Source organism: Emydura macquarii, unplaced genomic scaffold (assembly GCF_026122565.2).
Source record: "Emydura macquarii macquarii isolate MOO-44397 ecotype Brisbane River unplaced genomic scaffold, CSIRO-AGI_Emac_v2 contig_3671, whole genome shotgun sequence".
In the NCBI taxonomy this organism is placed as follows: Eukaryota; Metazoa; Chordata; order Testudines; family Chelidae; genus Emydura; species Emydura macquarii.
In genome coordinates, this window is record NW_027133808.1 from 6,867,828 (window position 1) to 6,895,131 (window position 27,304).

A 27,304-nucleotide genomic window follows, 5' to 3' on the forward strand; every position below is an offset into this window, starting at 1 on the left:
ACTACAAAATTTGTCGCTATATGCTGAGTTTCACTGTAATACATAAATTAATTGTCAAATAACTAAAAATAAATAAAGAATTTCCAAACGAATTTTAATCTGGCCCTGATAAAGCAGTATCATTAACATGGGATATAATAAAGGGCTAAAACATTAAATTTCAAATTTGATTTTAAAAAAAAAAGATGTCATTTCACTGGTCAAAGAAAATACTGATGTTTCCCTTCATGCGCCTTTTTTTTTTTTTTTTAAATGATCCCTATATGTAAGAACATTTTATAGTCGTTTTCTGACAAGCACTCAGAAGATCGATATTCAGTATTATATTAGAAAGCAAGAAAGATATTAAAGCACTATTACTTTGCCCACAAGAAAACATAGATATAGATACAAAATAAGCAATGCATACAAGTGACTCAAGCTTCCTATTTCAAATGTAATGAGTCTCTATCACTTTCAGGTTGGTATCAGTTCAAGACAATGCAAGTACAATGGGGATTTCCACAAGAAGAGATTATGGTCTGTGCAGAATATATTTAAAACTTTATCAGATAATTCCTTTTAGCCAAAATTTAGTTATTTCCCTCATGCAAATAAATCTATTCAATAAACATCGATTATCCAAATATTTTTTATATTCCCAAAACACTTCAGCCAAAGGGAGTTAGTTGCATTATGTAGGCTCTATAAAGAAACTGACTTTGAAGACAGGAATATTATAAAAGCGTACCTGCTGAAAAATGTTAGAATTCTGTCAGCCGACAAACCTGGCAAGTTAAAGGATATGATCTGTCTACATATAAATTAACAAAAATGTTTAAAATACATACAAACCAATAAGAGAAACCAGAGCTAGCTTCACTACGTCATCATTTCCTGACTATGAAGGAGGGTTTCTATTTTAGTAAAGTGAAGTTGTACAGACAGAAGCAAGTCTAAACCTTCTGCAGATCTGAGGGTACAAAGCAAGCATCACTGAAGTAACTTTATAGTGCACAGAAGGTAAGTAATGTTTGATCAATTACTTTCATGTTGAGCATAAAATTAACATAGATGTCAATATTTATTGTTAAGATTTACTTCATTTAAAAATATGTATTGAAAAAAATTTTCAATTTTTTGAAACTAATAAACTTTTGTAGAACTAATAAAAGGTAGTTTAAATCCTTAACACTAGTAAGGACTTTAAATAACAGCCGCATTTATGATTGTACATTCAAGCAAAAATATTTTGTTTAACAACACATGCAGTCGCATACATAAAACGTCTGCTCAGTATTTTAACAATTATTTGAACCCTTCTCATAAGTAACAGCATCAACATTGATTTTTACCAAAGTAGTTTATATAGTAAAATGACTTGCATATATTGAACGGGTAAACATGCTGGACCTTGCTGATTACCTTAAATAAACCAAAACTACAGAAGATCTATGAGAAAGATGGTAACAAAAGAAAGTATATGTCAACAACCCCAAAAACTGAGCAAGAGTTCCAAAAGTAGTTTTGCTCTTTATTAAAAAAAACAGACAAAACAATTGTATTAGCTCACAGTCAAAATCAGGAAGAACCAATTCTGCCTTTGTCCTGAAAGTCTCATGAACAGCACTCAAGTGAACTTGAGTTCAGATGTTCAGACACCACCCACAATTTAAAAATATAAAAACAAATGACAATACATGTATTGATCAGCAGCAGAAAAGGCTTTTCACATTACACTAAAAACTCTGCTAATCATTTAATCTTATCAATTGGACATCTGGAAACCAGTAACCCCTTTACGATGCTTTTGATAAATCCACTTATTCAATTTAAACAGCTAAATATTTCCATCGCTAACTATAGTAACTGGACAAAATTCTCAGCTCAGATGCACACAACGAAGATCGACATATACTGATGTGTCATTGGTATTATGGATATCCATGAATGCATCAGTTGCTTGATTTCAGTCATAGTTGCATTTATTTATACATCAAACCTTTCCCCTTCCCCAGTATACCTCAGTATTTGTTACCTGTGTAGCATCGACATGCCAGATTCCTAACCCACAAGCATTTTAAACCAAATAAGGTTGGGAATTGTATCTTCTTCAACAACAACAACAACAACAACAAAAACCCTCTTTGTTACAATACCTTCCCTCATTTATATGGGTCGGAATGGCATATCTAATAAACTGACTAGACCCTACAAGTAAGCTACAGGCCACAAACAACACGGAGTGTAGATGAGCAGATTTATACATATACTACTATTGTACACTGCAATCATTATATATGTAAAATTGGTGTAGGATCTCAGAAATAATGCATTATATCACAATCACTATAGAGAGAAATCTAAAACCCATGAAGAGAAAGAAGGAATGAAAAGTTTATGAGGTTACGTACTGCCTAAAACAATGATCTCTAGGCAGAAAAAGGACTATACTGGATAGGTGGAAAAATGTAACTATTGCTGGAAATGTTTGGGGCAGTCAGCTCCAAATATATTTGTACATTTCACATAATACTGATTCACATTTACACTTACGGAATTTTATTAACAACATTTTTGTTATACTTTTTTTGTTGCAACTCCTTAGGACAGTGGTTCCCAACCCATAACCCAGGGGCCAAAAGTGGCCCGTGGAGTCTTTCCAAGTGGCCCACTGCTCCCCTCCTGCTGGCTGCAGAAGGGAGTCGCTGCCTAAGCATCCAGGCAGAGCGTGTTGCCACAGGGCTACAAGACCGGTGCAGGCTCCTTGCTGCACCCAAGGACACGGGAGATCAGCACTCCCCTCCCCCTGGGCTGTAGCAGGGAGCACGGCAAAGCACTCCACCTGGCTCCATAGGCACTAGGTTCCCTGTTGGAGCCTGATATCCCTTCCCCTTGGCTGCAGGAGGAAGCTACTGCATAGGGACCTAGGTGGAGCGCATGGGGCTACAGGAAGTGTGCAGTTTCTCTGCTGCAGCCAGGGGAACGGGAGATCAGCAAGGAGGCAGCCTCCTCGCTGAACTCCTTCTGTCTGGCTGCAGCAGAGCAGCAGGACCCACCATGCTTGAGGAGGGGCAGGACTGTAAAAATCAGTGCCTTCCAGTTTGGCCTGCACTTAGCAGGTCGCCCTTGGTGACTTAACTGCCAAGTCATGTGCTTCAGTGTGTAGTGACAGTCACTCATCTACACTAGTGCTTTTTCTATGTGTATGACATACTCAGAGTAATTTGTAGGTGTAAAATAGTGAATGTAAAAATGAGCAGAGTAGCATCAAAAAGTTTACTTTAAATACATAGTGATTTGTAGTCCTTAATGGTGTACACGTCAATACATTTTTTAATGAGTAGATACACTGGAGGCCTTCAGGACTGTAAAAATGATATTTGTGGCCCTCAAGCCAAAAAGGTTGGAAACCACTGCCTTTGGACAAGAATATCTTTATGAAAACATGATCAAAATTGAAATGTGTTGTAGATAAGATTTCATCACTATGCTGCACATTAATAGAATCCCACTTTTGGGATGTGTCCTATCTTTCTGCTTATGCTCCTCAGTATCTTTTTTAAACTATTGACCCATCCACTGAGTTGATCACTTCAGAGGCATTTCTGAAACTCCCTCCAAACCTTCTTCCTTGTCACTACTATACAGGACCTAATTTTTCCATTCCAAGTATAATAGTCCATTTTACTTTATTGCCCTCACACTAACATTTTCATTTTAATGACCTAAATCATCCTCAGAAAATCAGCACAATTTTGTATAAATGAGAAAGCTTCATTGAGACCGAGAGTTTAGGAGTAGACATTTATGTATATAATGAAATAATCTACAGTTCTATTATAGAGAACAGCAACAAAAAGTGAGAGAGAGAAAACCTCACATTTCAAGGCAGAAGTTAACCACTAACTGATGCGGATTAGGAAGAAATTTCTCATATAGACAGGTCATGTCATTATTATTCAATACAGGGGCCTCTGGTACTGGCCATTTTCAGACAGAATACTGGACTAAACAGACCACTGGTCTAATCTGGAAGCTCTGTATTACTAAGTAGATGGCAGACATTACAATGAAAATGCTTTCTTCACTTTCAAGCCTAAAATGGAAAATGTCTTTTTGTCACTTACAAGCCTAAAATATCCATTGACACCATATGGAAATTGCATTCCTTTGTTGCTTGGTAAAACCATGAGCAGCATCAGCTAGGTACTGGGAGCTATTCAATTTTTGGGAGTAAGGAGATCTCTCTCACATACACAGAAAGGAAGGGAATTGGGGGAGAATAAGGTAGCAGTGATCCCCCCTGTTCCCCCAAAGAAATGCCAGAAGGCTGGGTCAAGGGTCGTGGAATAGAGAAACCTGCCACACACAAAGCAGTCAGGAGACTGGGGGATTACTAGAACACATTCTTCTTTCCTCTCAGGAGCCATGAAGCCAGAGGAGGAGTAAAGCAACCACCGAGAGGATAAGGAAGTCACAGAGTAGGAGACTGTACTGTACTGACCTACTGTACCCAAATAGGGTGAAGCAAAAGAGAAAGCTCCTTGTTCTCTTTTAGTAGCTGAGGTAACAGGATGAAACTTCAGTTTTCAAATACTTATGACCAAGAGGCTAATACAAAAAATGCCTAACCTTTGCCCAGCGGCTGTGCTTCTCACAAGGACACTGCCATGAAACTTTGGTAGTTCATTCTCCATTGCCAATTTTTTTTATTTATAAAAAAAAAGTTATAAATTCAATCCTCCCAGTAGTGTCTATCTGGCATATTTCTTAAAACTTGGATATAGATACAATATTTAGAGTCTAAGTAGGTATTAAGACATCTTTTTCTTCTTTTCATGCCTTTCATATGCAACACTGTACAAATATTCTATTGGGAACTATGCAGTTTCTTTGTAGCTAAAATTCACAACTGATATTTCTCCTTGTGTATGGGAACTACATTAAATGTCATGTTTGCTTATTCTTTTTATTTCTCAGTTTTAATAATTAATTTTAAAACAAATATACTTTCAAGGAGTATTTCCTACAGAAAAGGCTACTTACAAAATGTAAGTACAAGCAGAGGAGTTCTATTTAATTTGCAACTATTTAAAACAGCAAACTTCAGATATTGTAAGCTTGTTAGGGCAGGGATTGTCTTTTTGTTCTGTGTTTGTACAGTATTTAGCACAACGGGGTTCTGGTCCCTGGCTAGGACTGCTAGATGCTAGAATAATACAAACAAACAAAAAACATACAGTAATATTCAGCAATCCCTGACTTCCTCTTGTCTCATTATATTTAGGAAATCCTTTTACAATACACATTTTAATTAGTTACATTTTTGTAAAAATGATCATATTTTAATTATTAAATAACGCATCACTCCCTATAAGTGTGATACTATATGTAATCTCTTCAAGGAAGACATTATATCAATAGACAAAGTGAGCCTAGCACATTTCTGAAGTTACAATAATGTATTCTTATCTCTTTACCATAATTATTTTTAAATGTTTTTTAAAAAATAATTGTGGTCAACAGATAAGAATGACCTATTTGCTTTCTATAAAAAGTTCCATGTCTAATTTTGATAGTTGTTTCATTTCTCATGATTTACTTCATTTGCTTTTAGGAATCATGTTTTAAGAGGAGAAAAAATTATGAATAAATACAATCAGAGTCAAAACATTATGCCGGGAACCTGGCACCCAGAAGAGTACAGGATTGCATCACTGGTCTTCTATAGCTTTATATTCATAATTGGATTGCTAGTGAACATCACTGCACTATGGGTCTTCAGCTGCACCACCAAGAAAAGAACAACTATAACAGTCTATATGATGAACGTGGCATTACTTGACTTAATTTTTATATTGTGCTTACCTTTTCGGATAATCTACTATGGGAAAGTAGTTTGGCCATTTGGAGATATATTCTGTCGGATTCTTGGTGCTTTCACTATGTTTTATCCAAGCATTGCTCTGTGGCTGCTTGCTTTTATAAGTATTGATAGATACATGGCCATTGTTCAGCCCAAACACGTCAAAGAACTTAAGAATACAAGCAAAGCTCTGCTATCTTGCATTGGTATCTGGATAATGACCCTTTCATCAACTTCACCTCTGCTGTTTTTATATTCGGATCCAGATAAAGCCTCAAATTTTACTACCTGTTTGAAGATGCTTGATATCATCCATCTAAAGGAAGTCAATATGTTAAATTTTTCTCGTTTGATTTTTTTTTTCTTGATTCCCCTGTTTATCATGATTGGGTGCTATCTAGTCATTATTTATCATTTTGTCCATGGCAGGACCTCCAAACTGAAACCCAAGGCTAAGGAAAGATCTATAAAAATTATAGTTACTCTGATAGTGCAAGTGCTTGTCTGCTTTGTGCCCTTCCACATTTGTTTTGCCTTCCTGATGCTACAAGATGAAGACAAGAGTTACAATCCATGGGCAGCCTTTACAACCTTTCTCATGAATCTCAGTACATGCTTAGATGTTATCCTGTACTACATTGTTTCTAAACAATTTCAGGCTAGAGTCATCAGTGTCATGCTTTACCGCAACTATCTTCGAAGTGTGCGCAGGAAGAGTTTTCGATCTGGGAGTTTACGGTCACTAAGTAATATAAATAGTGAAATGATATAAAAAAATCATAAGATGGTCAAGTGACTTTCTCTGAAGTTTGACATTTTAACTTGGTTGTATTCAAGAATACTCTGGAGTTGGCAATTGGGACACATTACATCTGTAGTAGCATAAACGTGGGACAAGTGGAATATCAGTTAGTTAAAATATTAATATTTCATCTACTTGTTTTACTTTTTTAGTTACTGTAAATCTGAGGAAAACGAAGATATTTATGATCTACCATCTAGGTGAAGAGGGCACACAAATATATTGTCCATGATGTACTGCCTCTCAATCAATCAAATGTAAATATTGCCAATATTGTAAAAAAGTCAATGTTCATGCTAGTGTATATACAACTTCAATAAAGAACAGGCAGCTCTGCAGAATTTCAGTTTGACCACTAGTTAATATATCTGCTTATATATGGCACATTATGATTTTATATTTACATGCCAGGTTTGTATATGAAACCAAAGTGCCTATTATATTCACAAGTTCAGTTTTTTCCAGGAGAACAAAAACATCAACTGAAGAAAAAGCTTCCTTAATTTACATTTACATTTGGTTTACATAAAAGATTTTATGTAATAGTATTTTGACACTCTAAACCTAATAAAACTCTGCAATCAAATAAAAAGTACACTGAGTAGTGGAAGAGAGAAATTATTCAAACTGTTAATTATTTCCTATAAGTGTAATATACAACATTACTAACATTTGGAATACCCCAAATATTTTACTAGACTAACTACAACATAACTTCTACATGCTTATGAGAATATCTCATGTTTTTTCATCAGCTATACTAAGGATCAGAAACCGAAAGCCCTTCCATCTGGCATTAGAAAACAGTGACTATAAAAGTTTTTTTTAATACCAAGGAGCATGCAGCATATGGAAACCCACGACTATGTGAGGCTGACCATACTAAAGCATTAAAAAACCTAAATAAATACTCAGCCATCTAATTTTGTGTGTTATTTCTACAGCAACATTCTAATTTTCTTAACCTCATTTTTTTTATTTGAAATTGAGCTTCTAAAGAATCTCAAGCTTCAGACACTTCACTCTTCAAATATGAAATGCAATGCACATACACAAAGTCCTACAAATCTCAAGAGTTTTGAAATGTGAACTAACGAAATATCTTCCAATATGAAATGCACACAGGTCTGCACGTTTTAAAAAGTGAGTTACAGTAACAGTTTTGTGCTTTAAGTGTTAACTATGCTACTGAAAAGAGTGAGAAATCAAAACTAATATTCAGGAACACTGTCCTCGGTATAGCTTAAAACTCCTTTCAGTTACTCCAAGACCGAGAAAAAGACAATGCTGTGAAATTGAAAGTCACCATAAAGTGTAATGCTAAAAATATTTCAACTCAACTATAGGTCATATTTGGAAAATAGTGTTATACAAATGAATATTCTTGCCAAGAACACTTACATTTTATGTCAAAAAGAATTAACTACATTTGAAAGGTTACATTAGTAGATTATTCTATTCAAATTGGTGCTAAATAATCCCTTGAAACCATATCTAAAACAAAGGCAAGCCCATTAAGAACTACTTACAATCCAGAAGGCAAGCTGCTGATGGTGATGCCAAATGCATATTGCACAACTTCTACAAGGAGAAGATCAAACAGAGCTGACAGCATCCAGGAGCCCAAGAGAAAGGACTGAAAAGGAAAAAACAAAATAGATAAATCCCAAACATGAATTAATTAATTTAAGTGGAGCTAGTTCTTCAACACTATGAAGCACAGTTAATTCTATAAGATTAAACATATGGATGACAAAACTCTGAGTCAGTTCTAATTTCTCAAATTTCATTCAATTTCAAATTTCAAAGTCCATTTTCAATTGAGTTATTTAATTTCAGTTAAGCTAAGTTTATTTTCTCAGATATTACAGTACAATTTTACAATACAAGTCTACCAGACTAGTCATTCTATTCTTAAATAACTGATTGTTCAATAAAATTCATTTTCATGGAGTAAATAACACTTGCTGTGGTCTACCAACATTTTTTTAGATTGAACCATTATTTATTAAATGAAAAAAAAAAAAAGCCAAAAATGGTCTGTGGTTATTCAATTGTGATTTATGAGTAAAAATGCCAATTAAAATAAATTTTGATTAATAGAAATAAAATCTCGAGAATAAACTTTAACATTATCTTTAAAATCAAACATGCCATTTAAAAAACTTGGTTAGCCTGCATAATATGAAACAAAATATCTGTCCAAAAAGATTACACAATATAAATATCTGACAATAATGTGAGACCAGAGGATTTAGTAATCATTGTGGGTATTAGAAATGATAAAACTGGCACTTACTGAAAATTTTCGGCTACCATATCTTCTTTCAAATATCCTAAAATTATAAATGAGCAAGCTACTGCAGAATGCATCTTTCAGATCAAGACATACTGTTCTCCCAAATACAAGTCTCCAAATCTAGAATATAAAAGCACCAAGATATTTAATTCTCTTCCATCCTTCATGGAAATTCTTCAGGGGAAGAATTAGGTTTAGCATACTAAAAAAAAAAGGCGGAAACTTTTAATGACAATATTCAGAGAAAATACAATGGTCCACATATTTCTGTAATCATTTTTTCAAAAGTGATTAGTAAATACTAGGAAGGGTATGTCTAAACTGCCAGGGCTTCAGGGATCGACGCAGAGGAATCGATTGAGTGGGCTGTGGAGAGCCGCACAATCAATCCCAGAAGTGCTCTCCGGTCGATGCCATTAATCCACCCTCCCAAAAGGAGTAAGGCTGCATTGACCAGAGGGCGTCTCCCGTCGACACAGTGCAGTGGAGATGCCATGGTACAGCAACGTAAGTAAGTTGACGGGAGATGTAGCTTGCATATCTCCCGTCGACGGCAGTGTAGTCCAGTCTTAAGTTTGTTTAAAAAAGTAAAGCATTTCCACTTAAGTTTTTAAAAAGAAAAACTCTTACCATTCAAATCAAATCCACTCATCTTCGATAGTTCACATTCACAAATACTAATATATCATGCTTTCCACAGATACTTGCATATAACAGTACTGATAACAGAAAAAGATGGCTCCTTTAAATAGGGAACTGCTACCATTAACTATTTTTCAGCATCATAAAGAAAATCAAGTGATTTTAGGACTCCCGTAAGGGTGAACTGCAAAGCAAAATTTAAACAAAATGTGGGTTTGCTCTTACTGTTCATTTATAATGTAAAAAAGTTACTACAAAACTTTTTCTCCAATTTTTTATTCTACTTGATTCTTATATTTGAACTATCAGAAACATCAGGTCCTCGTTTCCCTCTTTTTGCTGTAGGACCTTAACAAGATACTTGGAAGACCTGAATAATGATATTACATGAAGCTGAAATCTGAGCTACTGGGGTGAAGCTCTCCCTCCACACAACTGAATACATAGAGGCTATGTCACTTCAGGGACTATAGCAGCATAGCATAGATGCAATCTACAGCAACAGAAGGGGGGTTTATTGCTGTAGAAACTCTACCTCCCCAAGTTCTTTCATCAACCTGGTTGTATTTAAACTGAAGTTTGATATAGCTATGGTATTCAGGGGTGTGGATTTTTCTCACCCAAGTGCTGTAGCTATGTCAGCCTAAATTTTAAGTGTAAACCAGGCCAAAATCAGCAATGGCATAAGGAATCTTATTAGCTTTTCCTCCTCCCCACAGTGGGATTTGGAGTAGCAGGGGATAACCAACTTACAACAACAGTGATACTACTGTTCAGGTCTCTCAAAGATCTCTGGAAAACCTCCAGAAAAAACAGGACAGTGATAACCTAGTATTTTTAACTTAAAAAACAAGCAGAAAAAAAAAAAAGAGTGGAACTAAATGAAAACAAACAAAAATCCTTTGAGACAGTCTTTACATAGCATAAAGAACCAGTCAAAGCCAAACATTTTTGGGCTTTTCCGTTTGTCTTTTAGTATCTGAAGACTAATGGTATGCAGCCTCCAAAAAGGAAGAGTACTTTACAGTAATATTTAAATACAGAATATAGTACTGAAGATTAATGTTGATACTAGAAGGCTCTTTAATTAAGCAGACAAAGCCATTACAAGATTCAATGCCTGGAAGCTGAAGACAACCAAATTCAAACTGGAAATAAGTTGCAAATTTTTAACAGTGAGGGTAATTAACCAATAGAACAAACTACCCAGTCATGCAGCAAATTCTCCCTCATTCTCCCTCTTTACAATGAGATTATGAGTCTTTCTAAAGTGATGCTCAAATTTAGGGCTAGATCAGGAATGTGTGTGTGAAATCTTTGTCTGTATTATGCAGGTCAGGCTAGATAATTACAGTAGTTCCTTCTGCCACAAAATAAATCTATGCATACTATAAAATTATTCTTATTCACATGAAAATATCACATACTAGTAAATATGTTTATTTATACTCAAGCTGTACAAGGCCCACATTCCTCCTCTGTTGAAAGACAGATGATGAAATAATATCAGTGTCCCAGCAGAAGGAAATAAGAGCTACTCTGGTGATTTGTTTTAGCAGAAATTAAAAAAGCTATCATGGGTCATGATACGGCATAAATGGGAGTAGTGATGGTAACAGATTGGTGATTTAAGGGCTTGCCTACACAGGAAGTTAGTATGGAATAAGACAGGACGTGAATTTAAAGCACAACAGCTAACTAACTACCCAGGTGGACATACTTATTCTGCACTAAAGTGACTTTGTGCAGTTTAACTAAACAATTATGCTCAGGGCCAGAGCATAATTTTTTCAGGCCCAGTGCAAACTTGTAACACGGGCCCCCTCCCGCACACATACCATAATCCCTCATCCCATACATACAATCTCATGAGCCATTAAAAAGTTTGAATTCTGAAATTACTATTAAATATTCTACATTTCTGAAAAATGCCCCCACTTTGCTATTTTGTTTAATATAACACCCAGCCTGAGAATCCTACAAGTTTGTTGACTATTTTGTAACTTTCTGGTCATCATAAAGGTATTATATCCTGTGAATGTCTTGATTTTTTTATTCTAATGGACCAATGTGACTGCAAACATTTTATAATTAGGCCAATTAACTTTAAAGCTTTATTTTTCTGGTCTTTTTCATTGCAAAATCATGAATTAGCCCCCCAAAGTCAATTTCTCTTGCAAGTTCACACTCAGTAGACAAGATAGCTAGGTCGGCTTAACTGTTCTTGCCCCATTGTAGAATGCCTGCAGTTTTTTTATGAGTGCTAGCTTGCTGAAACTTCTTTCAGCTTCTGCCACAGTCACTGGCAGTGTGCAAAAAAAAAGTGATGCATGTTCTGGCAGCTTTTCTTTGTCATCAATTGCCAATGCCACAGACACAGTCTCTATATTGAAATCATTTCATCTTGATTTTGTTCATCTGCTTCCCTAGTTTGTATATTGCCTGACTGCAAAAAGGCCTTGTCTGATTTGAAAAACTGGAGAATAGATTGGTGTCCTTTAGCTTCCTTTAGTTCCCTTTCTTTTACCTCCTTATGTTTCTGGCTGCCTGATTTGTATTTATAGCCACCACTAGACATGGCAGTATGGGGTGTGTGTGTGAATGTGAGTTAATTAGACACTTACTCACATATATTTTGGCCTGCAAATCCTACCAGAAGAAGCAGCAGCACCGGCTCCCACTGTCTTATGGTGCTTTGTCTTGCCCCTCCCACCAACTGTCCCTCCCTCCTGTCTATGCACAAGGCACTCTGGGACTGGTAGTACTTGATCTTTATAGGATAAACCATGTCTCAGAGAGAAGCACAAATCTCTCTGTCTCAGTCTCAAACTACAAATCCTAGTTTAACTGCACAAGCACACACTCTCTATTCTAGAGAAGGGCTTGGGCTGGGCCAGCAAGCCCAGCAACTCACTGTTCAGAATGTTCCATGAAACTGCTCTAACACTGCTTCTGATTGGCTCCAGCAAATCTCACAAGATCTGGACAATAGATACAGGGAAATAAATTTCTATAAATATCCTCAGGCATGATCTATAATTTAGCCTCAATTTTTTCCTCATGGTAATGGGGGTTGCAGCCTGGGCCGGGCCCCGGTAAAGTGTACCCTTGCCCCCCGTCCCCATATGGTGGGGGCTCTGATTGTGCTTAAATTCACAACCTAGCTTATTACAAACTAACTTCCCAAGTAAACAAGCCCAGACACAAAGACAATGGGGGGAGGGAAAGAAAACTACAGTAGAAATACACTGGGGAATCAAGGAGAACACAGTTAATATTTAATAATCCCCTCCACCTTCTATATAAATGAATTGAAATTTACCTGAAAATCCTCTTTTACAGCTTGCAGATTATATGTGAAGAACTTCTGATGATGTTGGAAGAGAAGAGCCAATAGAATCGACAGGGCACTTGGGACTAATAAAAGACTCTTTGACAGAGGTGCTTTATCTTAAAAAAAAAAAAAAAGGAATAAAAATCTCAGAGCGAATGATCTCATTTAAAAAGCAACTTAATAAAACAAGTGACAGGAGGATGAAATAGCATTGGAAGTTCATAAAAAGGCACAATAATCTATAATGACAAATGTTGATAGGAAAAAGTATGAAAGGTGAAAGACAAAATTAGTCCAAACAAAAAGGCCTGCTATAATTCAAGAACTGTGCTAAGATCATGCTGAGTAAACAAGAAAAGTGCGAAACAAAAAATAAGTGAACCAAAACTGGTCTGTTAAAAAGTAGGCTTAAATGGTGGCCAACATAATAAGGGGATGGACTATTCCACTCATCATTCTCTTTTGGGGTCATTAAAGAAAGAGACCTTGAGAGAAAATTTGGGCACTGGAGTGAGCTTCACCATCATGGCTATCACCCTGGGCCTTCTTAATGCTGGTCCTGAAAGATGTCCTGACCGGACCAGACCAGACCGGAAAGATCACAATGATCCCGCCTGCTCTATGAGCTCCAGCTCTATCCCATAATCTCTCTTCCCCCTCCCCTGTGTGTCCTTTTCCTTCCTAATTTATTTTCTTACCTCTCTCTCTCCTTTTGTCTTCTGTTTAATAAGAAGCTAGCTTAGCTAGCCAACACTATATATTATGCAACGCTTCGAAAAGCCTATGACCAGAAGAGGCAGCTAAAGCAATAATCTAAACAGCTCAATGCTGGTGCAAGTCTGTCATGTCTCTATGTGGCTGATAGGACCATGTCCTATGCCTGTGTTTTTCCAGCAGTGAGGTTGCAAGTGAGAGTCAACACCAGAGAGGAGCTGCTTTTTTTCTCTCCCCCTTTGGGTGCATTTGTCTTGTTTTGTATTCTAGGAAACGGGACCAGACTTTATCACCACCAAACCAATGATGGTTCCAGCCCATCTCTACTCATTTTTTAATCTTTTCCCCAAAAGGATGTATACATTAGCATCTTTAAAACCATCTAAGAGACTGTCAAACAAGGTTTTTCCCTTCTAAACATTCTTGTCAGTTAAAGAGAAAGGGAACAAGGGATGGTATTAAAATGAAAACTTTATTTAATACTTTACATGTCAAATGCTTTAACTGTTTTTCCTTCTTGTCTGTATCTTTAATAAAGTGTTAAAAAGATTTCTAATGGTGTGTTTGCCATGGTACTAAGCAGTTTGAGGCTTCTGTATACCAAACCCCCAAACCTTTTTTAACACTGGATAGTGAGAGGGTCTTGTTAACATCTTTGACTCTTTGGGCCTATATATTCCAACTAACTTAAGGCCCTGTCTACACTAGCACTTATGCCGGCAAAACTTTTGTTGCTCCGGGGGGTGGGGAGGTGAAATAAACACACCGCTGAGTGACATAAGTTTTACCAGCATAGGTGCTTCTGAGGGCAGTGCTATGTCAGCAAGAGACACTCTCCCACTAACATAGCTGCCGCCCCCCCATTTAGTGCTCTCTCCTGCCGACATAAAGTGGCTACACAAGCGCTCTTACAGTCACACAGCTGTACTGATACAGCTGTGCCACTGTAAGTTTTAAGTGTAGACTAGCCCTAATATAACAATGGTTTTGGCCACTTGTACTTTTACTACTCTCTTCCCAAATTATTAGTTTGAAGATTATTAAACCAACATGACAAGTGTGTCTACAACAATTCCATTCATTTACCTAACGAGCAATATGAAATGTATTTTCCTATCTCACCAAGTACAACCCACAACAAGTAGGACAGACATTTTGTTGTTGTTTGAAGCAGACCGAGTGTTTTATTTTTGCAATATACCATGGTTTAAAGAAATTATACAAAATATTTCATTCTAATAAATAAATTCCACTATAAACACTTTAAAAAGGGAACTGATACTATAACTACCCAAAAACTTCATAAACACAGAGTTAAGGTTGCCCAGTAGTGCCTCATGCCCTTCCAGAATGTGGATAGTGGCTGAACTTTTGAAAACTAGCAAAAGACTTAAAGTACCCTGACAATACAAACTTAATTCCACCTGGAGCTGGCAATAGCCACTAGGAATGGTTCAATAAAAGTGGTGCAAAGGTTAAACTATCAAGAGAAGTGGTGGAAGCAGCTGCTTAAATTAAAAAAACAACAGAAGGTTGGAGGCAGTACAGATGAGAGTTCTTCACAACACAGTAAGTGTAAAATGGAATGATTTTTAGGACACAGCCTGGCTGGGTTTAATGAAGGAACAAGCCATGGACAGGAATGAACAGTGATGCTATACTACTCCTTATATCTGCAAAGATGATTCGGAGGGGAAAGAGGGAGGGGAGAGAGAGGTGTGTGTGCACGCACGTGCACAAGGGTATCTTCTTGCCATGGCAATTTGTCAGCAGTCTAGCAGCACACAACAGTAGTCTCCAGGACTTAGTCAGGAGTAAGTGAAGGCAATGTCTCAGGAGGAATCCTCAGAGCAAGAGCAAAGAGATAACAACATATAGCAAGTCTGAGGTGGTTTGTGTGGAGTGGGCAGTGTTTGAGCGTAGTCAGCTCCTGTTTGTTATGCCTGACCTAAATTCAAGTTTTGCTCTAGCAAAGAGGTGTTGTTCAACTTTATCCTACAGTGCTCACATGTTCCGCTCTGGGTATTCTGTACCATCTGCAATAGGAGAATGCTAATGTGTGTTTTGGGCAGAATTAAGGTTGCATTGTGGTGTGTAACGTAACTTTTCATTTCTTGATTTTCGAAAGTTTAACTTTAGCCACTCTCCACATTCTGGAAGGACACAAGACACCACCAGGCAACTTTAATTCTGAATTAATGAAGGTTTGGGGCATTTCATTTCCTTGGTTTTAAAAAATAGTGTTTCTCAGCACCTTCCCACATCCTACAACCCAGCTCTTGCCCTCCACTGCCTCTGGCTCCTTGGCAAGGATTACCCCAGCCACAGAATGCACTGGCTGCATGGCCATTTCTTCAGTGCCTCTGCATAATCTCATTCTGTCCTATTTCTCTGCATGTCCAGCATAGACTTGTTCTTCCTCCTCAACCATGCTCCCTAGAAAGAGTCAGGCAACAGCACAGGATGTGCAGGTTGAAGAACTGTGGGAAGAATGCAAGAACAGCACAGGGACTAGCACAAAGTCAATGAGGACATTTATGATGGGCTGGGGACAGACATGGAGAGGTAAGGATGTGGGGACTTTTGGGGGACAGAGGTGAACCTCACCAATTTCTACTGCACATCTCTGACCCCTTCCTACTCACCCCAGTCTTCCCTATGATATTCCAAAATCCTCCACACACTCCTCCTCACTGCTCTGACCACTCCCATATTCCCTTCAACTGTTCAAACTCCCCCACCACTGCCTTGATTCCTCTAATATTCCCTCCATCACACCATTGATCTGACCACTCCCACATCACTTTGAGCCCTCCATTCACACTCCTACTTGTCACTACATGCCCCTGGTAAGCTTAGCGGGTCCATGGGGGTGTGAGCAGTGCATGTGCCAGCTGGAGGCAGGAAGGAATTGGAGAGTAGAGCTCCAAATCAGGATCTAGTGTATGGGAACAAGGATCTACATATCTGTCTGCAGCACAGGAGGTTCCCAGAGGTGTGAAGGGGATAGTCAATGAGATTCTCTCAGCCAAATGAGAACACATGATGGAGATGAATACAGCTTGAAACAATAGCTCAGACATCTGAACTGCTCCATTCATTTCAGTGGGCATTGGTATTTCCTTTACACTGGGCATATAATATCCTGGTTCACACATGTGGGGCAATTAGAAGGACTCAGACTATCCCCACAGAAGGGCAGGGCCAGATCCCAACTCACACACAGGGGGCAAACATCCCCCAAGTTCTTGGCTCATACATGTGGGATCTCTGCCCTACCCAGGGTTGTGGGTCACTACTGCCCCATTCCTCTCCACCTTCACCATTTATGAAAGACAACCACTGTGCTGAGAGATGGGGCTATGAGTGGGAGGAATCTGCAAGGCTCAGCCAGGATGATGGGAGCAAGGCAGAGGTGTGGGGGAGAAAGCCTTCAAATGGAAGAGTAGAATGTGGAACAACAGAACCCCTTGCCCCAATTTCCCCACACAACACACCTCCTTCCCCTATTCAGCATCCCTTCGCTGACCCAAGCCCTCTCAAACCCTCTCCTCACTCTTAATCCCCACCACATAAAGGAGTATTTGGGACAATAACAAAATATGTATTTTTCTCTCGTGCGTCTCAAAAGAGATACTAGCTTCTTCTCCTCAACTCAAAAAAATCTGTGACCCTTTTATCACTAGTTTTAGATACCAAAAGGAATGGCAAGGCCCCTATTAAATTATTAAATAAAAGGGGAGGGGAATATACCGATATACCTTGAAAAATGTCTAGAATGCCCAAGATGGATCTACTGTGATAATGCCCCAAACTACAACACCTGCTGCACACTAGAAAGGTGAATTGCTAGAAAGAGTACAGTGATGAGTAGGGGGAAGATAGCATAGACAATCTCCTTCCTCTGCATAGGTAGCACACAAAGAGAAAAAGATGTACATTAAGCACATAAATTCAGAATAGTTCTAAAATGACCCTCAAGAATTATAATAACCCCAAATTATATGCAGTCTGTTCCACTGTATTGCATATATGTGACTACTATCATCAGCTTGATTCTTCCTACATCCTTTAGTTATGAACTTCATAGTTTTCAAGTGTCAGCCAATTGATGATATTACTAAGTGGTGTTATATATTACTTATATCGGCTGGAGGTGACACCTGATCCAGCAGCTCCTCCTCCACTTTGCATCAGAGATTTAAGAGACAAAGCTTCTATATAAATTATTCTATCAATATTAAGTCTACTTAATTACAAATATGACAACTTAACTGACTAACACTGATCTTTAATACTAGCGTTTTCCAATAAAGGGTTTCCTCTGAAGTATCCTGTAATGGCCACTGTCAGAAAAAACAATATTCCTCTTTTCCTGCCATTCAATTTAATTTGGGGAGAGAGAAGGAAAAGAGAGAAAACAACATGCAAAAGAACATAGTTAAACAGGCTTTCTGTCACAGGAAGATACAAACAATATCTTATTCTTTAAAATATATTGTAATGTGAAAGAGTAAGCTATACACCCATAAAGTCACTGACATTCAAAAACAAGGATCAAACACGTACAACAACTATTAGTCAAAATTGAGGACATTCCTTAACCAGTACCCAGTAACACCCATCTATCATCTTGATACCAGTGAGATAATATTTAAAAATGAATACTTCAATTATTTTATGAGTTTACAAACATTAGAAAGTTCTCAAAACCCTGTAACAATTTATGTTAAAGTTGATTAAAGTTAAGATGTTATCAAAAACCTAGGTAACAACCGATAGCTGGCTGGACAGTGGTTAAAAGTGGTCTCCCATTGTGATTTATATATTCCTGTAATGGTTTGATATTTGTCTTTGAATGTCAATTTTGTGAGTTTAAAGCAAACTTTTAACACTCTTTTCATAGTTTAATGTAATGTGTAGAGCAGAAAGGAACCTAAAATTCTTGAGGGAAGTAGTTTCTACAATGGCAAATTATTTTTATAATGCAGTTAATGCACATTAAGTATTTTACCATCAAATGACTAACCCCTTGTATGTGCTATCAAAGTAACTCTTAGAATGTGTTTATTCTCTGCATAAAGAGTAGATAAATATTTTTACTAATGCTCTGCATTTAGGTTTCACTTCAGGTATTTCAAACCGTACCATAGAGGAAACAAGTATTTGGTTATTTTTATATATGTCACAAAGTGAAAAGCCACAGTAGCAGCTAAACCGTATATATGACAGTCACCCACAGGGAAAGTCACATGAATAACAGTAACCTCAGCTCTCTGTAAAGTCCTCAAAATGTCATCACTAAACTAGTCCAAGTAAACTATTAAAAAAGATAAACACTTCTAGATTAACCATTTTACAAGTTTACTGAAAATGTTAATGAACCAGCTGGACAGTGGCAGTATATATTGCCCTACCATTTAGCAGCATGTGGGTTTACAACCAAATGTCCTTGTCAGAACGTTGCCCTGACTGGATCACTCTCCCATGGCATGACAAGCACACCTGCCTCAGTTTCCCTTCTTCAGAGTCCTCAGAAATAGTGCACAAGGTCCTCCCAAGTACAAATATTGCCCTTGTAGAGTTCATTTATTACAAAAGTTCCATGCACATATATAACAATAAAAATTTCACAACCACAGTCCAGATTTCCCTCAGCATATTTCAAATAGTATATGCAACATACATTCCCAGTATCCCTCACCACACACTGACTCTCTAGTGCAGTGGTTCCCAACCTTTTTGAGAGAAAGCCCAACTAGTTAACACTAGGTAAAACACATGCCCCTCCTCCCCCACTGTCCCCCACCTCAACCCATCACCAGCTATAAACACACATAATGCCTATAAACACATATGATAATAAAATAATAATAATAAATTACTCTTACCTGAGTAAGAAGCTAAGCCTTCCCTGGGAAAGCTGCTACCGCACACCCCATGTGGCCCCCCTCTTCCCATCCCTCTTGAACTGAGGGTAATGAAGGTGGGCTCTGGTGGGTTGCCTGGGGCTGTTCCAGGCCCCCACCGGTGCGGGGCTGCTCCTCTCCAGCCAGGCGCCTGGCCTGTGCAGGGCTGGGAGGGCTGCTCCTCTGCTCCAGCTGGCGCGGAAATCAGGAGGGCTGTGCCCAGTTGGCATGGAGCTCAGGGGGGCTGCTCCTCCACTCCGGCTGGCACAGAGTTTGAGGCTGCTGTGCCTGGCTCGGAGCTCAGGGGGCTAAAAGACCTCAATATTACTGAAGCCTCATGGACCCCCTGGAACCTTTGGTGCCCCTCAAGGGGTCCTGCCCACCCCAGGTTGGGAACCATTGCCCTTGGGCAGCTCTCGTCTGTCCTTACACCAGGACAGCTACCTCAGCCCTTCCAACTAGAGTGCAATCCTGAGCCTCCCCAGAGCCTCTCTGCTGGGAGATCATCCTTGCCAGGGGAGCATCCCTCACTCACCACTGTTCCTTTGGGTCCAGCTCTCCAGCCCTGGACTGACAGCAAGTAAGCTCCTCTGCTGCTCCCTGTCTTCAGCCCTCTCTGGCCCTTGGCTCCAACTCTCTGGCTTACAGAACCAGCCTACATCTTCTTCTACTCTTTCAGCCCTCGCCTGCCCCTAGTTCTGAGATGCCGGCCAGCAAACTGCTCTTACTGTTCTCCTGTCTTCAGCCTTCTCCTAGGTCCCAAACATAAGTCTTTTAGGTCAATTCCTCCCTCTTATCAGGGAAAGCCTGCACTCAGCAGCTTTCTCCACAGACCTGCTCTAGTCTCCTGACTCTAAGCAGGATACTCTCTCACTGGACCTCTCCCCGACCTTTTATAGGCCCCAGGTACTGCCCTGCCCTCTTAATTGGCCAAATGCAAGCACCTGTTCTGGCATAGGGTCGCTAGATCTACTTTATTTATGGGGGCCAGCCAACATACGACTGTCCTTAATGATGCCTACTTAGAGGAAATTGGTAAAGCAAGTCTGGAGCCTGGTCTATGCTACAAAGTTAAGTTGCAGAGGGGTAGCTGTGTTAGTCTGTATACAGCAAAAACAACGAGAGTCCTGTAGCACTTTAAAGACTAACAAATTTAATTTCTGCAGGCTTGCATCTGACGAAGTGGGTTGCAGCCCACGAAAGCTTATGCTTGCAGAAATTATATTTGTTAGTCTTTAAATTGCTACAGGACTCAAAGTTAAGTCGACATAAGTCACCTGGCATCAACCTATTTGTACACGTATCTACACTTAAATTGGTCTCCAGCCAACATAAGCGCCACATTACAGCAATACAGTAAAACCACCTCCCCAAAAGATGTAGAGCCATAACTGACCTACTTAAGTCAATAGTGTGAGTGTAGACATTGTATGACCTGTGGACCTTAGCAGTCCTCCAGCAGCTGTCCCACAATGCCCCATTCCCTGTGACTGTGACTGCTCTACACACAACATTAAACTCGAAAGCCCTGGTGTCAGAGACCAGAAGCCACCCCCACACCTTGAAAACCCCCTGCATGTTTTTGAAATGCTTCCTCTTGATTGCCTACCACAGCAGGAACACCTAGCAGCTCACTTATGTTGCATGCAACTGCCCAACCGATCACGCTGCCGTCATGCACACAATGAGGAACCACATGTACACCTGCCTGGAATAGATAAGAAATACTGAATTTCCTGGGCTTGTGGAGAGAAGAGACTGTGCAGACATAGCCACGGAGCAACTATAGAAATGTGGGCACCTCTGAGCAGATTGCCTGCATCTCCCATGCAAAAGGGTACAACAGGGTTCTTCTGCAACAGTACTGTGTGAAAGCAAAGGAACTTTGTGAAGAATAACACAAGGCCTGGGAACACAACAATAGATCGAGTGCTGCACCACTGACCTGCCACTTTTACAACCAACTGCTTTCCATACTTTGTGGACACCTCAACAGTACCACGCAAATTCTGGATACCTCAGAGGAGCCCAAGACTCCTGCCATGACCAGCAAGGAGGATAAGAAGGGGGCGAGGAGGATGTGATGGGAAACCCCAGACATACTGTGAGTCAGTGCCTGTTCAAGACTCCGCCAAAGTCTAGGAAATGAGGGCAAATGAACCTGATAAAGGAGAAGGGACCTCCCTTGTGACTGTAAATTCATGGTACAACTGTCTATTTTTATCTGCAGCTTCTGTCATGGCATCTTTGATTGTCCCATGTATGCCCACAGAAAACCTGACCTTGATGAGGAGAAAGAAATAGACTAGAAAGGACATGGTCTGCAAGCCAGTACTGCGTCAGACTGGGAACCAAAGGCGAATAAAACCAACATTGTGGAGAATAACAGAGGACAGAAAAAAGGCCCAGGAGGGCCAGCAGGACAAGTAGCAATAAATACAACAGGACATAAAGGTTCTTCTCAGGCAAAGGCAGCAAACCCAAATGCTGCAGACTTTGACTGACACACAGATTCAAAAGTCTCAGACTCTCTACCCTTTGCAGTCTTTTGAGAACTTTAGAGCTGCTGCTCATTACCCCACAACGTATCACATGGCATCATAGGCACATCATTACCCCTATCAATCCATACCAAGGGACAGCAAGGAAAACCACAGCTTCACATGTGCAGACCTGTGAGAACCACGATCAAGAAAACAAATTAATCTGTGGTGGCTGCACATACAGACAGACAGACATAAATCCTTACTTTCTAATTTTAAATTTTCCACTCTGTTAAATTATGCTAAAAGTTTGTATAACATTGCATGCAGGTTTTTTTGCACATTGATTTTCTACACTGTTTTTTCTTACTCAAAGTTCTGTTTTGGGGATAATTAAATTATCTTTATTAGTTCACAACAAATATTGCAGAATCCATAGTGATAGCCAAGGCAAATAGTTAAATGCACACCAAGCACCACAGAATTCATAGCTTCAGGAAAACACTCAGCCATATTTATAAATGTACAGCAAGCACCACACAAATCACAGAAGCACCCAAAGCTCCAGGCCCAGCAGAATAGATACCACCTGGCAAAGACTCACAAATATATTATGTAGATAACAAAAAACAGAATTCCATTAAAGCAGCAGAGACTCTTGAACCTGTACATCAACCAGCATTTGGGTTTTCTGCCTGAGAAGAACTTTTATGTCCTGTTGCAGTTGACTGTTAAAATGATCTTTCAAAAGCCTCCCTCAACCACATAGCTCCTCATTGGGATCTTGTAACAGCCCTTGTGTCTGGCTGTTCAAAGTCACACAGCCACTCAGCCTCTGCCCTCCAGTCTGGTGGCAGTTTTTCCCCCTTTGCCTCATATTATGCAGGACACAACAGGCAGCTATAACCACTGGGCTGTTCTTCTCACTGAAATCCAATCTAATCAGTAAACACTGAAAGTGTCCCTTCAGTCTCCCAAAAGCACATTCATTTGTCATTCTGCACCTTCTGATCAAGTCTTTCTTTGGGGCTGTCGAGGTATCCAGCGTACAGCTTCATAAACCAGGAGAACGAGTGATATGCTGGATGCCCCAGAATCACTATTGACAGTATTGCCAATGGTAATCCACTGGTTGGGAAAGAATGTCTCTGATTGCAGCTTACTGAACAGTCCTGTGTTCTTAGGGATGCGAACAGCATTCATCTTCCCTGATCAACCCACACTGACATCAGTTAAGCATCCCTAGTGATCCACCAATGCATGCATAACCATAGAAAAGTAGCCCTTTCTGTTGATGTACTTTGTGGCAAGACAGACTCGTGCCAAAGTAAGGATGTATGTGCCATGTATAGACCCACCATAGTTCAGGAACCTCACTGCTGCAAATCCATCCACTATCTCCTGCACGCTGCCAAGAGTCACACAATCCTGCATAGCAGGAGATGATTAACAACTCTATACACTTGCATGACAACAGTCCCAATGTGGATTTTCCAATTCCAAAATTATTTCTCACTGACTGGTAGCAATGCAGCGTTGCATGCATCGAGACTGCTATCGCCACCTGCCTCTCCACAGTCAGTGCAGCTCTCATTCTGATGTCCCTGCACTGGAGGGCTGGGGTGAGCTCAGCACACAGATCCAGGGAATGTGGCCTTTCGCTTCCCAAAGTTCTGAAACCATTGCTTGTCATCTCAAACTTGCATTACATGATCCTACCAGTTAGTGCTCATTTCTCAAGCCCAGAAGCTGAACTCCACCATCTGCTGCTGCTCCGTGAATAACACCAGCACCCTTGAATTGTTCTTTGCTTTGTCCCTCAGCAAACCATCCTCAAACAAATCCTCATGAACCTGATTGTTGCAGTACTTTTTGCAGGTCTGTAAATACTGGAGGATCATATGTCCTGTATTTGCAGCATTCTTGGGAATAATGCAGAGCTACACAAGCTCCATGCTTCTGTCAGAGATGGCAGAGACCAAAAAGCACTGTGTGGGTTTGTGAGATTTTTAAAAGAACAGCATGAAAAGTATGCAATATGGATGCCATATGGAAGAGAGGAAATTGCATGCTGAGAACTTGACCCCTAGCTCCTAAAGGTCCCTGGGCAAGTCATTACAAACCCACACAACAATGCAAAAATGTCCCAAATGTTATTGTGCTGGATGGCATCATATGACATGCTGCAATACCTACCCACTGCACTTTGCATCAACACAAACATTCTTGGTGATTACAGAGCTACAATGCAAGCAGCCAATCATGCACGCACCTGAGCAATATACAAACTTCAGCAGCTGTACATCAATGTGACTTGCGTGGATCAAAGTTTGTTGTGTAGACATGGTCTACGACTCAACTCTGCTGCTCCTATGGAATGCCACCACTCTCTCAGCCAGTAAGTCCATCAATTAGCAGTAGCATGAATGTCAATTACTGAGAAAAATCTATGTATTTTTTCTTCCAAGCCACCAGTATAAGTTAAATAAAAAAGAAATGTGAAGCAAAGAATTTAAGGCTAGAAATAACATAACACTCCCTTCCCCCAAGAATCTGGTCTAGATAGTGGCTCTGAAGCACTGCACACCATTCCATCTAAATAAACATGTACACCTGGAAGTCAAGGTCTCCCAAATATTGAAGTAAGATCTGGCACTAAGGCTAGTGTCCAAAGAGGAACGTGTACAATGCTTTTTGCCATGTGAAAATCCAGGATGCAAGGATAACCTTCGGTCAAACTCATTTTGGCCCAGAAGGGATTAAAAATATCAGAGATAATGAGAATAGCACTTCCACAGTCCTACTCAAATGATAATTCTTTCAACCGTCAGGTCAGAGCAGCATTGTAGTCATGGCTTACACACTGAGATGAGCAAGGAGAAACTGCTAGATAGCAGCCAAATATTTGGTAGGATTACTAAATATATTCTTCCCAGAAATTAATGGGCTCTTCAGAGAGTATCTTCCCCACTTTTTTTCAAGCTGAAAGATAAATTTCCATTCCACACCTCTCCACTCCCAACTGCAATTTAAATGCAACACAATAAATATCCATGATGTTATTCCAAAAGATAGTAGCACATCATACAATTTAGTATAAGAAATGCTACTGGTCTATATCTCATAATGGAAATTATTTTTTTAAATGTAGTCACCACTGCCTTTAATACTCATTGTATCCATCTTTATATTTAAACTGTGAAAATGTTTACACAGTTACAATGAATCACAGAGAAGTTTTCACACCTTATTCATTGAAAGTTCCATGATGTTCTAACTATCCCCAAGCAGTACAAGTTCAATTAACCAGCACATGCTTGGGGTTCCCATTAGGACTGTGGGAGAAAGGTAAAGCACTGCAAGTTTTCCTTGGAATGAATCTATTTCTCTCATCTTCCTAAAACAAAAAACTCTGAAAGTATTCCACTTCTGAGTAAAATTTAAAACAAAAAACAAATAAAACCACACACATTAACCATGGACATAATCCAAAAACCTTCTGCCAAAAACAAAAGAAACTGTGGAATAGCAGTAAAGCACTGAAGTCTGCATGAAAAACCCCAGTTCAATGCAAGTCCATTGAATTTTATACTAGCCTAAGCATCAGGGCCTTACCCTTCATAAAATAGTAAGAGAGCTTCGTTGACACACACAGTACCAGTGAAATACTCCACTAGTCAGACAGGAATATGGCTCCAGGACTTGATTAAGAAGTTACTCAGACATGACGAATGACTTTCCAGAATTTGTTCAAGCCAGCAGAAGTGCCCTCCCATTATTAAAGGGATGAAATGAGACATAAAAGACACAATTCCCACTGACCCTGCAAACACTAAAGCTACAGCTCCCACAAAACATTACATGGCCAACTGAAATACCCTGGCTCAGAAAGTGACTCCCGCTCCCAGTTCCGTAGCACCAGGCATACAACAGAGTCATACTACAAGAGTACAAGTGCTTGCAGAGTGAGAAATGACAGTTGCAGCAGTTTTTTTCAGCAAAAGTTTGTGAACTAACTATAAAAGTGGGGAGCAGCATAGTGCACATGTTAACCATCAAGTCACTATCATGCTAGATGTCTAGGTTACACTGCTAATCCTGCTCTTGTGTTTTGTCCAATTCATAACAGATTTGGCAAAACATTTTCCTATAATTATGGTATGATTTTGACCCAGTAAAATTAGGCAAAATTCATGGAATAGTCATGGTAAAAAATGTACAAAATCAGGATATAGTCACAGCAACAAAAATAGTGTAACAATTTAACAAAGTATTACAGTGTAATGCAAAGGCATTGACACTGACCCACAGGCTGGGTGGCCCACTGATGTAAGCCAGGGGGTGGAGGGGGCGCTCACTCCCCGAGCCCCACTATGCCTGTGCCCAAGCCCGTCTGGAGCTGAACCCGAAGAACTCACAGATATCCCTAAAAGTCATGGAATCTGTGACCTCCATGAGAAAGTCATATCTATAACTATAACAAATAGTCATTTTCCAACTATACTATGTTTCACTGGAAAATTTCTGACCAGCTCTACATGGGAGTGCTGCAGAGGCAGCAGATTTGGCTCCTGAAAAGGTGATCCTTTTTATCTATTCTTAAAAAGATACTGCCAAACTTGGAAGCAAGTTCCCTCCCATTTGTGCTTTGTTTAGAAAGCTGAAGTCTACAGCCGAGGCTACCAAGTGGCAGGATTAAATTGGTTAGGGGCTGAGGGAGGCACCATTTAAAAAAAAAAAAAAGGCAGACCAACCCACAGAAAACTCATCTAAGCATCCCCTTCTTTGTCTCCAACCACAGAACATATTATTTTCTTACTGTTAGCATACACTGCAGGAAACATAGGGTCTAACATGTTCCACACTAGCTTCCTGGTATTAATCAACAAAATACGAAGTAATGTTAAACCAAGCAACAATCTGATGTTTTAGGGGGATTTTATTATTTGTATAATTGCCTATAAGTATGTGTATTACATAATAGCTTTGTTTGTGTTGTGCAAGTAGAAAAGCGCAATGGTCTATTCTTGCTGTGGGGATTTTTAGCAGCCTGGTAACATACATGTCAGTGTACTACAGGTCTCACTGGGAGTAAGTGCAAGTGATGTTCCAGTGGGAAACCTTAGGAAAAGGTTCAAAGGATGGTATTATCTGGCAACACCAGAAATGTCCGAGACTTTTCCCCAATAGGTCCTGTATCTCAGGAATCCCTTTATCAAATGACCCCAAATTTGCCCCACTAACCTTACTCAGGGTGTCAATGGTATACAACA

At 39.4% G+C, this 27,304-nt stretch overlaps 2 protein-coding genes across 2 annotated transcripts in view; one reads left to right on the forward strand and one right to left on the reverse strand.

Moving 5' to 3' along the window:
• UBAC2 (UBA domain containing 2) overlaps nt 1–27,304 on the reverse strand; it is a 154,175-nt gene that overhangs the window by 122,627 nt on the left and 4,244 nt on the right. Inside the window, exons 2-4 of the mRNA XM_067536923.1 lie at nt 12,914–13,041; nt 8,950–9,069; nt 8,180–8,286 (exon numbers count right to left, since the gene is read on the reverse strand). Of these exons, the coding sequence (XP_067393024.1) occupies nt 8,180–8,286; nt 8,950–9,069; nt 12,914–13,041 (355 nt within the window). The remainder of the gene's footprint in view (nt 1–8,179; nt 8,287–8,949; nt 9,070–12,913; nt 13,042–27,304) is intronic.
• GPR18 (G protein-coupled receptor 18) lies at nt 991–6,629 on the forward strand. Its single transcript, XM_067536924.1, has 2 exons — nt 991–1,002; nt 5,600–6,629. The coding sequence occupies exon 2, from the start codon at nt 5,628–5,630 to the stop codon at nt 6,618–6,620; it is 993 nt and encodes a 330-aa protein (XP_067393025.1). The 5' UTR covers nt 991–1,002; nt 5,600–5,627; the 3' UTR covers nt 6,621–6,629.

Coding starts and splice junctions, on each gene's coding strand:
- GPR18 (XM_067536924.1), top strand. CDS start 5,628: ATGAATAAATACAATCAGAGTCAAAACATTATGCCGGGAACCTGGCAC.